The 17,748-nt window shown below is 40.9% G+C and overlaps 1 protein-coding gene across 2 annotated transcripts; it reads right to left on the reverse strand.

The window, feature by feature from the left end:
* Positions 1-266: 266 nt before the first annotated feature.
* LOC135550253 (reticulon-3-like) lies at positions 267-16,247 on the reverse strand. 2 transcript variants are annotated; one of them, XM_064980879.1, is made up of 7 exons: positions 16,010-16,246; positions 10,089-10,296; positions 9,774-9,912; positions 5,995-6,064; positions 1,177-1,223; positions 1,023-1,081; positions 267-730 (listed from the first exon to the last, which is right to left on the reverse strand). In XM_064980879.1, exons 1-7 carry the CDS (start codon positions 16,086-16,088, stop codon positions 682-684), a joined length of 651 nt encoding a protein of 216 aa, XP_064836951.1. In that variant the 5' UTR covers positions 16,089-16,246; the 3' UTR covers positions 267-681. The 2 variants fall into 2 exon arrangements, with proteins under 2 accessions (XP_064836951.1, XP_064836952.1); XM_064980880.1 differs by lacking the exons at positions 1,177-1,223; positions 5,995-6,064 and having other exon boundaries at positions 16,010-16,247.
* Positions 16,248-17,748: the final 1,501 nt, after the last annotated feature.

The following is a 17,748-nucleotide window of genomic DNA, read 5'->3' on the forward strand; positions in this document are numbered from 1 at the left end:
AGCCATATTGAAGTTTGGAACATCTGTGTATGCCTTAGCTAACCGTTTCCCCAGCTCATACACACAAAACAGGATCAATCATGACTGATGAGAGCTTTTTCCAGAGTTTCCTTCATTTTTATTTCAAGTTTGATGAATTACTTACAAAATACTCCGTGCAGTGCAGATACCAAGTGTCTTTAGGATGAACTGAGACAATGCTGAAAAGGTTGAGTGCCCCAGAAACTTCACAATTCAGAAACAGAAACACACACCAAGTGCTTAAGTTATTTTTTTTTCATAAATTAAAAATGATTTATTTTGTGAAAATGTACAAAACTACAACAAAGAACTTTCTCCGCAAAACAGATTAGAGTACAAACATTTGCTTTTTAGAGATGTTACACACCATTCTGTATCCTTGAAATAATTAAAAGTGAATCACTGATTCTCCTGACTTAACCCCCCCCCCCCCTGGTTCAACCAGGAATCATATGTTAAGGAGTATATGGTCTTTGAGGATCAAGAGAATGTACAGAATGTGGATGGCTCCAACAACAAAAACACAAGCATTGCACCCTATGCAAGTTAGTTACGGAACATAGAATATTGAGCAATGACTGCCACTAGTTCGACGCTGTGTAGGACTGGAGTTGCAGTAGAAGTGAGGGAGATTAGTTGTTGAATAGGGTTCATGGACCGTCACTCTGCTTTGGTGCGCTTTACTGCCCCAGGGAGTTTATCTTGAAGCCTGAAAAGGAAATGGGGAAAAAATGAATAATACTATACTAGAACAAGGTTGGTGTGGCTGGCCTTTCACCTTTATATACACGGATACATTAGGTGTCATATTGTATCTGGACAAAGACAAATCCTTTTAATGGTCCCACCAAGACAGTTGATCATTAAGGTACTGATGCTGCGTTCCTTCATGCCATGACTCCAAAGGTAAAATGTCCACTTATACTGCCGAAAAATGGAAAATTGCATTCTGTGATTTCACTTTATCTACACATTGATGATTAGAAAAAGAATGCCCTTACTTTGCAAGTGTGACTTCAACTCTGGTGCGAATCAGTTCAATGTATTGATCGATCTGAGTCTGAAAGAGAACAATTTTTAACCAACAAGCACACAGGTTAATAACAAACATTAGTAATTGTATGCCAAATAAAAACTGCTTCCATTCACACTTACTTTATTTCTCTCATAAACCAGAGGCGTGCTGAAGAAAATGATATCAGCTGTCAATGAGAAACAGAGTGGATGTCGGTCAAGTAGGTAATTTCTAAGGAGGTTTCCAGATGCACTACATGGCCAAAAGTATGTGGACAACTGCTCGTCAAACATCTCATTCCAAAATCATGGGCATTTATATGGAGTTGGTCCCCCCTGTGCTGCTATTACAGCCTCCACTCTTCTGGGAACGCTTTCCACTATATATTGGAACATTGCTGCAGGAACTTGCTGCCATTCAGCCACAAGAGCATTAGTGAGGTCGGGAACTGATTCGGCCTGGCTCGCAGTTGGCGTTCCAACTCATCCCAAAGGTGTTCGATGGGGTTGAGTTCAGGGCTCTGTACAGGCCAGTCAAGGTCTTCCACACCCATCTCAACAAACAATTTCTGTATGGGCCTCGCTTTGTGCATGGAGGCAATGTCATACTGAAACAGGAAAGGGTGTTCCCCCGAACTGTTGCCACAGTTGGAAGCACAGAATTGTCTACAGACGTGGCCAAAAGTTTTGAGAATGACACAAATATTAATTTCCAAAGTTGGCTGCTTCAGTGTCTTTAGAAATATTTTTGTCAGATGTTACTATGGAATACTGAAGTATAATTACAAGCATTTCATAAGTGTCAACGGCTTTTATTGACAATTGCATGAAGTTTATGCAGAGAGTCAATATTTGCAGTGTTGACCCTTCTTCAAGACCTCTGCAATCCACCCTGGCATGCTGTCAATTAACTTCTGGGCCACATCCTGACTGATGGCAGCCCATTCTTGCATAAGCAATGCTTGGAGTTCATCAGTATTTGTGGGTTTTGGTTTGTCCACCCACATCTTGAGGATTGACCACAAGTTCTCAATGGGATTAAGGTCTGGGAGTTTCCTGGCCATGGACCCAAAATATCAATGTCTTGTTCCCCGAGCCACTTATACCCCGACTACACCGCTCGTGTCGAGTGCGTGAGCGTAGCATTTATTTTTTTTAGAAATCTATGTTATTCATTTTTTTGCGCGCGTCAACAAGTGTCTGTGTTGCCAAGGGCTAAAATAGAAGTCATTCCTATTCCTGGCGCAGATCGCGCTGCAAGTCCTGCCTGTCCCATCTCCTCATTGGTTTATAGAAGCAGTTACCCTTGAAAGATGAACTGTTGCCGGTTGTCATGGGAATACTATGAAAGTATAGATGCCAATCACCATATAAGTTAAAAAATGAAAAAGCCTGGAAGGAGGAGAGATGACTATAAATGATTCGGTTGACCGTTTGTGTGTGTGGATTAATTGTCGGAGTAGAGGACCTTGTGCATTTCAGGTAAAAGAACAACCTAATGTTTATATCCCAGGACAAATTTGCTAGTAACAGCAAGCTAGCTAAATGGGACAAATTAACTTGCAAGTGCAAGCTAACTAGCTAAATTGCCATAAATGTGTACTGCTTTTTTGACCTGTTCCCAGACGACTGTCATTGGTTCAGTTTGTTTTGATATTTTAACCTGCGTGTCGTGGTCGCGTTTGGTGTAGGGGGACAAAATAAATGTATGCACGATGGCGGAAGTGCGCAGCCGGTTTGGGTTCCACGTGAGTTATCACTTTTGCCTTATGGATAGGTGCTCCATCATGCTGGAAAAGGCATTGTCCTTTACCAAACTGTTCCTGGATGGTTGGGAGAAGTTGCTCTCGGAGGATGTGTTGGTACCATTCTTTAGTCATGGCTGTGTTCTTAGACAAAATTGTGAGTGAGGCCACTCCCTTGGCTAAGAAGCAACCCCACACATGAATGGTCTCAGGATGAGACAGGACTGATGGTAGCTCTCCCCTTGTCTTCTCCGGACAAGCTTTTTTCCGGTTGCCCCAAACAATCGGGAAGGGGATTCATCAGAAAAAAACCTCAGTCCTCAGCAGTCCAATCCCTGTACCTTTTGCAGAATATCAGTCTGTCCCTGATGTTTTACCTGGAGAGAAGTGGCTTCTTTGCTGCCCTTCTTGACAACAGGCCATCCTCTAAAAGTCTTTGCCTCACTGTGCGTGCAGATGCACTCGCACCTGCCTGCTGCCATTCCTGAGCAAGCTCTGTACTGGTGGTGCCCCGATCACGCAGCTGAATGAACTTTAGGAGACGGTCCTGGCGCTTGCTGGACTTTCTTGGGTGCCCTGAAGCACTCTTCAGAACAATTGAACCCCTCTCCTTGACGTCCTTGATGATCCGATAAATGGTTGAAGGTGCAATCTTACTGGCAGCAATATCTTTGCCTGTGAAGCCCTCTGTGCAAAGCAATGATGACGGCACATCTTTCCTTGCAGGTAACCATGGTTGACAGAGGAAGAACAATGATTCCAAGTACCACCTTCCTTTTGAAGCTTCCAGTCTGTTATTCAAACTCAATCAGCATGACAGAGTGATCTCCAGTCTTGTCCTCGTCAACACTAACACCTGTGTTAACTTCTTTGGGACTGGGGGGGGCAGTATTGAGCAGCTTGGATGAATAAGGTTTCCAGAGTAAACTGCCTGCTACTCAGGCCCAGTTACTAATATATGCATATTATTAGTAGATTTGGAAGGAAAACACTGAAGTTTCTAAAACTGTTTCAATGATGTCTGAGTATAACAGAACTCATATGGCAGGCAAAAACCGAGGAAAAAAATCCAACTAGGAAGTGGGAAATCTGAGGTTTGTAGTTTTTCAACTCATTGTCTATGGAGTCATATTGCACTTCTTAAGGCTTCCACTAGATGTCAACAGTCTTTAGATCCTTGTTTGAGGCTTCTACTGTGAAGTGGGGGCGAATGAGAGGGGATTGAGTCAGAGGTCTGGCAGAGTGCCATGAGCTGACCACGCGATAGGGAGTTCGCTTGCGTTCCATTGCAATTCTACATACAAAGGAATTCTCCGGTTGGAACATTATTGAAGATTTATGATAAAAAGTCTTAAGGATTGATTCTATACATCGTTTGACATGTTTCTACGAACTGTAATATAACTTTGTCTGAACTTTCACATGGACTTGCCTGCGCGTCGTGAGTTTGGATTGTGTACTAAACACGCAAACAAAAAGGAGGTATTTGGACATAAATGAGGGACTTTATCGAACAAATCAAACATTTATTGTGGAATTGGGATTCCTGGGAGTGCATTCTGATGAAGATCAAAGGTACGTGAATATTTATAATGCTATTTCTGACTTCCGTTGACTCCACAACATGGCGGGTATCTGTATGGCTGGTTTTCGTGTCTGAGCGCTGTACTTAGATTATTGCATTGTGTGCTTTTTCGGTAAAGCTTTTTTGAAGTCTGACACAGCGGTTGCATTAAGGAGACATTTATCTAAAGTTCCATGTATAACACTTGTATTTTCATCAACATTTATGATGAGTATTTCTGTAAATTGATGTGGCTTTCTGCAAAATCACCAGATGTTTTGGAGCTACTGTCCATAACGCGCCAATGTAAACTCAGATTTTTGGAAATAAATATGAACTTTATAGAACAAAACATACATGTATTGTGTAACATGAAGTCCTATGAGTGTCATCTGATGATCAAAGGTTAGTGATGAATTTTTATCTCTATTTCTGCTTTTTGTGACTCCTCTCTTTGGCTGGAAAAATGGCTGTGTTTTTCTGTGACTAGGCGCTTACCTAACAATCATTTGGTGTGCTTTCGCCGTAAAGCCTTTTTGAAATCAGACACTGTGGCTGGATTAACGAGAATTTTATCTTTACAATTGTGTAAAATACTTGTATGCCTGAGGAATTTTGATGAGATTTGTTTTGAATTTGGCGCCCTGCACTTTCACTGACTGTTGTTGAGGTGGGACGCTACCGTCCCGAATATCCCAGAGAGGTTAACGAGAGAGTCACTGAAATATTTTTTTTTTTGGGGGGGGGGGGATTTAGTTCATTTGCATGGCAAAGAGGGACTTTGCAATTAACTGCAATTCACCCCTTCACAATATTCTGGAGATTGCAAATTGCCATCATACAAACTGAGGCAGCAGACTGAAAATTAATATTTGTGTCATTCTCAAAACTTTTGGCCACGACTGTACAGCTTGTGTGGCCTAACATTTCACGGCTGAGTCGTTGTTGCTACTAGATGATTCCATTTCACAATAACAGCACTTAGTTGACCGGGGCAGCTCTATCAGGGCAGAAATTTGAGGATCTGACTTGCTAGGAAGGTGGCATCCGATGACGGTGCCACATTGAAAGTCACTGAGCTCATCAGAACAGACCATTCTAATGACAATGTTTATCTAAGGAGATTGCATGGCTCTATGCTCGATTTTATTCACTTGTCAGCAACGGGTGTGGCCGAAATAGCCAAATCCACTAATTTGAAAATGGTATCCACAATTCCACATACTTTTGGCCATGTAGTGTAGCATTGGACACATCTCTAACATGATAGTATTCAATAAATAGCGTTGTGTTAAACTATCAACCCGATTAAAAGAGCAATTTATTACAGCAGTACTGTACATGATCTCACGAGGCAACTTAAACCATGTCTACTATACACCATTCAGACCCCCCCCCCCCCCAATGTAAACACAGGTCTGATTGTTTCAATTCAAAATACTTTATCCCACAAGGGACAACATTTTAGGCAGGACTGCAGATACGTAAAAACAACATAATCCCAATAGTTCAATGAAAAAAGCATGATAAGTCTAGGTTCCTAGAGAATACTAAAAAACAGACTATCATGAACATAACGTGTCTAAGTGACTGGGTGCATCACACTGTTTTGGGACATTAGACATAAAATCAAAGACTGGAGTGTCTTACTCAGTATCAGGATAGTGATGCCATTGAAGACAGCGCCCACATAAGTCAGCAGCCACATGAAACCAGCCAGCTGCAACAGAGGAACCAGCACATTTCAGACCACCACCACACTATACCGCTAAATGCCATGAGAAGCATAAGGGCTGCATTTTCCTTGGCCACAATCGATCAATGTAATTATCATCGAAATTCTAACATTGTGTGTTTGAAAAAAAAAGGTTAAACTATGAAAATAAAGGAAGTCGTTCACTCCATGTATAAACACAGTGATGCCGAAACATTGGTAAATACCCATAAAATTGCTGGGAGTTTATTCGCCGTTAGTCAGCACCTCCACACAAACTATTATTCTGGGTGTGCGCCAGCTCATGTTTTTTTTATCTGTTTGGGGAAAAAAAGGAAAATATAACAAGCATCCCATAATATGTAGCCTTTATTAAAACTTGTTAGGATACCGCACACTGGCTGCCTTCAGCTGTGTAATCCACTCCTTCATCTGATAAACTCTTAATCCCTAATTTGAACATCAGCCAGGTATTTCTCTCTCTGCCAGTCATCATCACATGACGGCTTTTCAGGCTTTCTTAGCCAGCCGTTTCAATGCACAATAGTGTGGACTTCAGTGTTGTGAAAACATATCGCCAACGGCACAGAAGGTGACCACAGTGTATATGGACAAAGACTCTTAAGGCATGCAAAGAAAATTAAAACAATTATGAGCCCTACTTACAACCATTTTTTCCTACAGTCAAAATAAATCCATAAAGAAAGTGTATTGCCATTCAGTCTAGATAAAGCTAGACTGACAGACTCACATGCATGACAGAATAGTCTATCAAGCACTGCTAGAAATAATCGTTTAAATCCAATTAAAGCTACAGTATGTAACTTTTTAGGCGACCTAACCAAATTCACATAGAAATGTGGGTTATAGATATTTCATTCTCATTGAAAGCAAGTGTAAGAAGTGGTAGATCTGTTCCATGTACACTATTTCTATGCTTTCAGTACTTAAGTTTCGTTTTTGCGTCTTTTGCTTTCGGTTTTGTACACCAGCTTCAAACAGCTGAAAATACAATCTTTTTGGTTACGGAAAATAAGTTTCACAGCAGATTAGATGGTACAATGACTCTCCACACAATGTAGAGAGTCACAAACTGAAATATTACAATTTCAGCAACTAGGAAATGGCTGAACGATTTCTGCATAGTGCATCTTTAAAGGCCATAGCATTGGAAATATCCTAGACCGCAGTAGCCAATGAACACACACTCAAAATCAATCAAATGTATGTTAACCCCCTAGAGTTGTAATCTATATATCATTTTAAAAAATCCCCATCAAAATCCATCAGTTTAAACTAGATATGTTTTTTGCATTGGACGCGTCTCAATCCACCACATCCGCCGGTGTCACACTTCCGCATCTGTGGTGAAATATGGCAGAGCTAGAGCGGTGCTTGTCAGACCATGAGACATCCCGAAAATCGATCTTCTCACCAAAATAGGTTGATTTACTATGACCAATATGGAAAGGGGAGACTCTCACGAACATGACGGTGGTTTCGGTTTTACTCTACGACTCCCACAAGTGATACCTAAAGAGGTCCTACAATTTAAAGTCAAATAGCTAAATAAGCCATAGTATGACAATCTTAAAACAATTCCATATGTAATCTTAGAACCCCCCCCCCCCCCCTTTAAAGCCCTTTTTACGTGAGCAGTCTGCTTCACAGACACCCAGCCTAAAAACTCAAAAGAGCAATGCAGAGGCAGAAGTATGGCTAGAAAAAGACAGAAACCTAGGAAGAAACCTAGAGAGGAATCAGGCTCCAAGGGTTCCTATGCAGAGGTCGACGTGGTCGATTAATTAGGGCCGATTTCAAGTTTTCATAACAAATCGGTAATTGGCCTTTTTGGACAGCGATTACATTGCAATCCATGAGGAAACGGTGTGACAGGCTGACAACCTGTTACGCGAGTGCAGCGTCAAAAGGACCTTGTGGCTGCAAGGAGCCAAGGCAAGTTGCTAGCATTAAACGCATCTTATAAAAAAAACTATAAATCTTCACATAATCACTAGTTAACTACACATAGTTGATATTACTAGGTTATTAACTAGCTTGTCCTGTGTTGGATATAATCAATGCGGTGCCTGTTAAGTTATCGAATCACAGACTACTTTACCAAACGAAAAAAATAACAATCTTTGCACAAATGTACCTAACCATAAGCATCAATGCCTTTCTTAAAATCAATACACAGAAGTATTATTTTTTTTTAAGCCTGCATATTTAGTTAAAAGAAATTCCTGTTAGCAGGGAATATTAACTAGGGAAATTGTCACTTTTTGGTTTAGTGCAAGCAGTGTCAGGGTATATGCAACAGTTTGGGACACCTGGCTCGTTTCGAACTGTGAACAAATTTGCTAGAATTTTGACATAACATTGAAGGTTCTGCAATGTAACAGCAATATTTAGACTTGGGGTTGCCACCTGTTCTATAAAATAAGGAACGGTTCCGTATTTCACTGAAAGAATAAATGTTTTGTTTTCAAAATGATAGTTTCCAGATTTTACCATATTAATGACCAATGGCTCGTATTTCTGTGATTATTATATTATAATTAGGTCTATAATTTGATAGAGCAGTCTGACTGAACGGTGAAAGGCAACAGCAGGCTTGTAAGCATTCATTCAAACAGCACTTTACTGCGTTTGCCAGCAGCTCTTAGCAATGCTTGAAGCACAGAGCTGTTTGACTTCAAGCCTATCAACTCCCGAGATTAGGCTGGCAATACTAAAGTGCCTATAAGAACATCCAAAGGTCAAAGGTATATGAAATACAAAATGGTATAGAGCGAAATAGTCGATGCATCACAATTCCTATAATAACTACAACTTCTTAACTAGGAATATTGAACCACCAGCTTTTATGTTCTCATGTTCTGAGCAAGGAACTTAAACGTTAGCTTTTTTACATGGCACATATTGCACTTTTACTTTCTTCTCCAACACGGTTTTTGCATTATTTAAACCAAATTGAACATGTCTTTATTTATTTGAGAACAAATAGATTTTTAGTTATGTATTATATTAAGTTAAAATAAGTGTTCATTGCTCATTCAGTATTGTTGTAATTGTCGTTATTACAAATATATACAGTTGAAGTAGGAAGTTTACATACACTTAGGTTGGAGTCATAAAAAAAACAACTTGTTTTTCAACAACTCCACAAATTTCTTGTTAACAAACTATAGTTTTGTCAGGAGGAATGAGCCAAAATTCACCCAACTTATTGTGGGAAGCTTGTGGAAGGCTACCCAAAACATTTGACCCAAGTTAAACAATGTAAAGGCCATGCTACCAAATACTAATTGAGGGTATGTACACCTCTGACCCACTGGGAATGTGATGAAAGAAATTAAAACTGAAATAAATCATTCTGACATTTCACATTCTAAAAATAAACTGGTGATCCTAACTTACCAAAGACAAAGTTTTTCACAATTCCTGACATTTAATCCTGGTAAAAATCCGAGTTTAAATGTATTTGGCTAGGGTGTATGTAAACTTCCGACTTCAACTGTAAATATGAAAAGAATGTCAAAAAAATGTCCGATTTTTTTTGATCCTCCAATAAATCAGTATCGGCGTTAAAATCATAATCAGTCGACCTCTAGTGCCTAGTCCTCTTCTGGCTGTACTGGGAAGAGACTTAAGAGTACATGTGGCCATTAACGCCAGATCGTTTTTCAAGCGTGAGTTCTTAAGCAAGTACCTTCAGCGAGTCCACCAGGTCCTCCACCAGCAGCAGGTGCCTGGCCTGTTTGATGGCAAGATTCACATAGGTCAGACACACATCCACATATTTTCGGAAAATCTCAGGCTGAACGGTCAGGTCCTTCTCCATCAGAGCCCTGAGGGAGACAAAGATTTACCATCATCACCAAAAAAACAAAACTAAGCTTAAACTACCACGACTCAAATCAGACAATGACTCCAAGGGGTAAAGTTCAATGTGCCTTGTGTACTACTAAGTACACTAAGAATATATCCTTGTTCTCCCATCAAATCCCAAACTGAGCTGTCGTACTTGAAGGGGTGGCCCTCTTCAGACTTCTGCACTGCCTGAATGACAGACTTGTAGACGCGGAAGGTGATTGTGACACAGAGCAGTGCCAGCAGCATGTAGGAGACCACACTGATGACACTGAAGGTGGCCAGGGACAGAAGGACCAGCAGAGACATGCCAAAGGCCACCGCAGACTTCTTTGGGTCCCGCCAGTACACCAGCTCCATCACTTGAAGAAGGACGAGGGACAAACAGGAGGGAGGAGGATTAATTTTCAAGCCAAACCTGACGGTTGGACGATCACAGATCTCATTTATATAATGGGAATTTCCATTAACCTCTCTGGAGTAGGGGGCAGTATTTTGACATCCGGATGAAAAGCGTGCCCAAAGCAAACTGCCTGTTACTCAGGCCCAGAAGCTAGGATATGCATATAATTGGTAGCTTTAGATAGAAAACAAAAGTTTCTAAAACTGTTAAAATGATGTATGTGAGTATAACATAACTGATATGGCAGGCGAAACCCAGAGGACAAACCATTATTTACCATTATTTTCAATGGCTAGTACTAATAATAAGCCCAAGTGCTCCCAAACTGCAGTTCCTAGGGCTTCAACTAGATGTCAGTCTTTAGAAAGAGTTTCAGGCTGGTTTTTATTTTTTTAAATGACCCAGAAAGTGTAGTTTTTCTAGGTGGCTCCCATTTTGGCTGTAATGTTTCCAAGCGTGTGGAGGAAAGCGTGTTCTCATTTTTCTCCAGGAATGAACATACTATTCTCAGTCTTAAATGTGATTGTTTATTTGCGTATTAGGATACCTAAGGTTTGATTATAAATGCTGTTTGACTTGTTTGGAAAAGTTTATTAGTAATGTTTGGGATTAATTTTGTATGCATTTTGATGGAGGGAAACGGTGGATTATTGACTGAAGTGCACCAGCTAAACTGAGTTTTTATGGATATAAAGAAGGACATTATTGAACAAAACGACCATTTGTGATGTAACTGGGACCTTTTGGAGTGCCAACAAAAGAAGATCAAAGGTAAGGCATTTTTATATCACTATTTCTGACATTTGTGTCGCACCTGCCTGGTTGAAATATGATTTTTCATGTGTTTGTATGCAGGGTGCTGTCCTCAGATAATCGCATGGTTTGCTTTCGCTGTAAAGCCTTTTTGAAATCTGACACGGCGGCTGGATTAACAAGTATTTTAGCTTTATTTTGATGTGTAACATATTTTCAATAATGTTAAATACTTAAAATTTAGCATTTTGGAATTTCACTGGATGTTGGCCAGGTGGGATGCTACCGTCCCACGTACCCTAGAGAGGTTAAAAAGGACCCTGAGCACCAACATGTGAGGATCATGTCAAATTGAAAGCAAAGAGTTGCGTGTGTGTGATATATATATATATATATACATATACATATATACATATACATATACATACATACATATATATATATACACACATATATATACACACATATACATACACACATATACATACACACATATATACATATATATATATATAGCAAAACAAAAAAAACACTGTCAACTGTGTTTATTTTCAGAAAACTTAACGTGTAAATATTTGTATGAGCATAACAAGATTAAACAGCAGACAAACTGAACAAGTTCCACAGACATGTGACTAACATAAATTGTATAATGTGTCCCTGAACAAGGGGGGGGGGGTCAAAATCAAAAGTAAGTCCGTATCTGGTGGCCACCAGCTGCATTTAGTACTGCAGTGCATCTCCTCCTCCTCCTCCTCTCCTCCTTTAGTTCTCCCTCCCACACACGCAGTGACCTCACCTGGTTTAAATTGTTTCTAGAGACAATATCTCTCATCGTCATTCAATGCATAGGTTTACCTCCACTGTATTCACATCATACCATACCTTTGTCTGTACATTATGCTTTGAATCTATGCTGCTTTTACTCTGTTTCGAAAGTACTAGACGACCAGTTCTTATTGCCTTTAGCCGTACCCTTATCCTACTCCTCCTCTGTTGATGTAGAGGTTAATCCAGGCCCTGCAGTGCCTAGCTCCACTCCCATTCCCCAGGCGCTCTCATTTGTTGACTTCTAACCGTAAAAGCCTTGGTTTCATGCATGTTAACTTTAGAAGCCTCCTCCCCAAGTTTGTTTATTCAATGCTTTAGCGCACACTACCAACCCGGATGTCCTAGCTGTGTCTGAATCCTGGTTTAGGAAGACCACCAAAAACCCTGAAATGTCCATCCCTAACTATAACATTTTCTGATAAGATAGAATAGTAAAAGGGGGCGGAGTTGCAATCTACTGCAGCAAGAGCCTGCAGAGTTCTGTCTTACTATCCAGGTCTGTGCCCAAACAATTCGAGCTTCTACTTCTAAATCCACCTTTCCAGAAACAAGTCTCTCACCGTTGCCACTTGCTATAGACCACCTTCTGTCCCCAGCTGTGCCCTGGACACCATATGTGAATTGATTCCCCCCCCATCTATCTTCAGCGCTTGTGCTGTTCGGTGACCTAAACTGGGACATTCTTAACATCCCTACCATCCTACAATCTAAGCTTGATGCCAATCTCACACAAATGATCAATGAACCTACCAGGTACAACCCCAAACCCGTAAACACGGGCACCCTCATAGATATCATCCTAACCAACCTGCCCTCTAAATACACCTCTGCTGTCTTCAACCAGTATCTCAACCTCATTGCCTGCGGTCAAACGACCACCACTTATCACTGTCAAACGCTCCCGAAAACACTTCGGCGAGAAGGCCTTTCTAATCGACCTGGCCTGTGTATCCTGACCTCACCCCATCAGTAAAGGATGCCTGGTTATTCTTTAAAAGTGCTTTCCTCACCATTTTAAATAAGCATGCCCCATTCAAAAAAATGTTTTAACCAGGAACAGATATAGCCCTTGGTTCACTTCAGACCTGATTGCCCTTGACCAGCCCAAAAACATCCTGTTACGTACTGCATTAGCATCGAATAGCCCCCACGATATACAACTTTTCAGGGACGTTAGGAACCAATATACACAGGCAGTTTGAAAAAGATAGCCTTTGCTTTCCTGACAGAAATGTGCATCCTGTAGCACCAACTCAAAAAAGGTCTGGGACCCTGTAAAGCCCATGGAGAATAGGAGCACCTCCTCCCTGCTGCCCACTGCACTGAGGTTAGGAAACACTGTCACCACGGATAAATCCACGATAATTGATCATTTCAATAAGCATTTTTCTATAGCTGGCCATACTTTTCACCTGGCTACCCCTACCACGGTCAACAGCCCTGCACCCCCACAGCAACTTGCCCAAGCCTCCCCCATTTATCCTTCATCCAAATCCAGATAGGTGATGTTCTGAATGAGCTGCAAAATCTGGACCCCTACAAATCAGCTGGGATAGAAAATCTGGACCCTCACTAAAATGATCCACCAAAATTGTTGCAACCCCTATTACTAGCCTGTTCAACCTCTTTTGTATCGTCTGAGATCCCCAAAGATTGGAAAGCTGCCGCGGTCATCCCCCTCTTCAAAGGAGGAAACACTCTAGACCCAAACTGATACAGACCTATATCCTACCCTGCCTTTCTAAAATCTTTGAAAGCCAAGTTAAAAAACAGATCACCGACCATTTCGAATCCCACCGTACCCACCGCAATCTGGTTTCCGAGCTGGTCATGGGTGCATCTCAGCCACGCTCAAGGTCCTAAACGATATCATAACCACCATCGATAAGAGACAATACTGTGCAGGTGTATTCAACGACCTGGCCAAGGCTTTCAACTCTGTCAATCACCACATTCTTATTGGCAGACTCAACAGCCTTGGTTTCTCAAATGACTACCTCGCCTGGTTCACCAACTACTTCTCAGACAGAACTCAGTGTGTCAAATTGGAGGGCCTGTTGTCCGGACCTCTGGCAGTCTCTATGGGGGTGCCACAGGGTTCAATTCTCGGGCCGACTCTTCTCTGTATACATCAATGATGTCGTTCTTGCTGCTGGTGATTCTCTGATCCACCTCTACGCAGACAACACCATTCTGTATATTTCTGGCCCTTCTTTGGACACTGTGTTTATTAACTAACCTCCAGATGAGCTTCAATTCCATACAGCTCTCCTTCCGTGGCCTCCAATTGCTCTTAAATGCAAGTAAAACTAAATGCAGGCTCTTCAACCAATCGCTGCCCACACCTGCCCGCAGCAGTTCAGTTCTGACTTAGAATATGTGGACAACTATAAATACCTAGGTGTCTGGTTAGACTGTAAAATCTCCTTCCAGACTCACATTAAGCATCTCCACTCCAAAATTAAATCGAGAATCGGCTTCCTATTTCACAACAAAGCATCCTTCACTCATGCTGGCAAAGAAACCCTTGTAAAACTGACTATCCAACCGATCTTTGACTTCGGCCCTGCCTTATCGCAGCTCACTGGTCACCATAGCAGCACCCACCCGTAGCACGCACTCCAGCAGGTATATTTCACAGGTCATCACCAAAGCCAACTCCTCCTTTCCAGTTCTCTGCTGCCAATAACTTGAACGAATTGCAATTTTGTTTATTTTAATTAAAAATTGAAAATCACTGAAGCTGGAGACTTATCTCCCTCGCTAACTTCAAGCATCAGCTGTCAGAGCAGCTTACCGATCACTGCACCTGTACACAGCCCATCTGTAAATAGCCAGGCCAACTACCGCATCCCCATATTGTTCTTTATTTTGCTCTCTTGCACCCCAGTATCTCTACTTGCACATCATCATCTGCACATCTATCACTCCAGTGTTAATGCTAAATTGTAATTATTTCACCACTGCGGACTATTTGCCTTACCTCCCTAATCTTACTACATTTGCACACACTGTACATATATTTTTCTATTGTGTTAATGACTGTACGCTTGTTTATCCCATTTGTATCGCTGTTGTTGTTTTTGTCACACTGCTTTGCTTTATCTTGGCCAGGTTGCAGTTGCAAATGAGAACAAGTTCTCAACTGGCCTACCTGGTTAAATAAAGGTGAAATAAATAGAAACAATTAAAAAGGCCCCTCCCCTGTGAATATGATGCCAGTTCAGAAAGACTAGGCTACATCAATTACATATTTCACCTACATGTAATAAGTGATGATCTTGTACACAACTAAAGGTGACTGGTATAACAAAGGTGGCCTAGCAACCAGAACAGGGAATGCATCCTTATTTCCACACAGGAAATCACTGACCTGACAAGGTTGGTTTTGATTATTGAAAGCAAAAGGTTGGTAGCCATGCTTCTGCTCATCCAATTTTAGGCAGTGTGATTATTAGAAACATTCGAATAGGGGCGTGTGCTCTTCCCAATCTAGTTAGGCATCTCTCATGTATCCATAGGAGTCTCCTGAATGTGGCAGTATAACGTTAAGAGTCTTAGTAGTCTTTTAGCTAAATGTTAAAGTAATATTTTGTTTGAATAAGCTTGCAGCTTTAGCCTCAGTAAGTAGGTAGCGTATTAGTTAGCTTGCAACACATTGAAAATACAATCGTTACCTTACATAGTTAATAGAGATCAGAGATCAGCTGAGTGAACAAACGACCTATTGTGAGTTAACGTCAGCTACTCGAACATACAAAGGCTTTCTTTGGTCTTAAACGGTCCCATTATTTATGGTATTGGGCATTTCGCAACACTGCCAAACGAAATATAGAGGGCGTTATCTATAGCTAGTTATTTATTGATGTATTTTAGTCTACTTAGTTAGCCAACATGTGTGTCCTGTTGTGACATTGCGAACGTTAGCTAGATGCTAGGTCAGCCAGCTTGTTGGTCAAACGAGTAAATCTTTCCGCACGTCAATTGTTCGAACTTGCATCGATATATACAAGGGTGGTTGAACTGATCTCGAACTAAGTCAAAATGTTTGCATTCAACACAAAACGCATTAGAAAATAACGTCCTACCGTAATATGTGGATTCTTTGGTCGATGAAGCGTTCATAGCGCACGAAATCTGGGCAGACTGTGTCGTCGGATCTGCCATTTTTTAAACGTAAGAAATTCGATTTGTGTAGCTATATATGTTCTGGTCAAAATCCTCCAAATTCTCTCTTTTTTTTAATGGATGACAGATGGATGCTGAGTTGACTCCCCACGCCCGTTGGTCGTTTTGAAAATGTTTTTTTCTATCTAGTATTCTGGCACAAGCACAAATGATGACGTCACGTTCATATGGTAATGATGAAACTTTCAAAATAAAAACCCGCATTTCAAAACTGCAATGTGGATTGAAAACTGTAATTTAAGCAATGGCCAATGTTATTGTGACAAAAAGAAAAGCCAATAAGTACTTTTTGAAAACACATTTTTAAAAATTGGTTTATTTTTGTATTTGTTTTTGACACTGGTATGTTGACAACATTGGGCTGTAAAGAGAACACTTTTCTACAGGGGTGCAACTTTGGTTTTAGAAGTGAGGGGGACATAAACATAACTTTGCAGGGAGTCTGAGGGTCCTCCCATTTTAGGGGCATCTAAAGCTCATTTCCTGAATTTCTACACAATCTAATATGACCCATAGCCCTTCTAGCCATTTCTATTTAGAACAACAAAAAGTTACCAAAATGCCCACTGTCATCAAACTAGGTAAGAGACCATTACTTAACTTTTCATTGTCTTTATTAAGACATTCTCTATATCAAATTTAATCCAGACCGCCCAGCCAGCCAGAGCCACTTGCACGCCCGGCCCCCACCAATCTAGCCAATGACTCAACTCTTCCTTCCCATCTTTTTTGTTTAATGTTTCGAGGGAAAGCTATGGAAATCAAAAGTTGGGTAAAAACACACATACACCTCCTACACATTAACACACAGAAACAGTATATCCTCCATATAATTCATATCAAAGGCCTAACAGTACTGTAGAGCTCTTTTTACTTGCACACAATATAGATGGGTCACCACATCCTGCCCCTAGCGGTCCATGGCTTAGTGAAAAACTCATTATTGGTTTCAGGTGTGTTAGGCCAAGGCCAAAGTGACAACCAAGAGTATGGCAGACCCCCAGGGCCAGGACTGAGCAGCCCAGCAGCTAGGTATTTCCTAAATAGGTATCTCCCCTGACATGGACATGTTTTCAATACAGACTCCTTTTGTCGTACAGTATTCTATATGAGAATCCAGACCTTATGAAAGTTGCATAGTATACCCTTAATCTTGTACTAAATCAAATCTAGTGATACATAACTTGACATTTCTGCCATCCATTGTGACATTGTGGGAGGATAAACCTTCCAATTAATGGCAATGCATTTCTTAGCCACAATAAATGCTAGATTACACAGTTTCTTCTGTCTCCATTATCAACATTTCCAAGCAAACAAAAACAGGGAGAATCTGTAGACATGCTGAGATAAAAGGACATAATCTATGCCAGAATTCAGCCAGCATTCACAAGACCATAACATTTGTGTTTTACATCTTCAGCAGAGGAATTACATTTCTGAGTGCATGATATTCGGTTTAACTGGTATATAGTATGTTCCAGTGATGGTCTTAAACTGCAGTAATTTACGTCTGACATTATATGAACATGACTAGGCATTCTAACATACACTACTTGACCAAAGGTATGTGGACACCTGCTCATCGAACATCTCATTCCAAAATCTGGGGCATTAATATGGAGTTGGTCCCCTTTGC

Source organism: Oncorhynchus masou, chromosome 12 (assembly GCF_036934945.1).
Source record: "Oncorhynchus masou masou isolate Uvic2021 chromosome 12, UVic_Omas_1.1, whole genome shotgun sequence".
Lineage (NCBI taxonomy): Eukaryota > Metazoa > Chordata > Actinopteri > Salmoniformes > Salmonidae > Oncorhynchus > Oncorhynchus masou.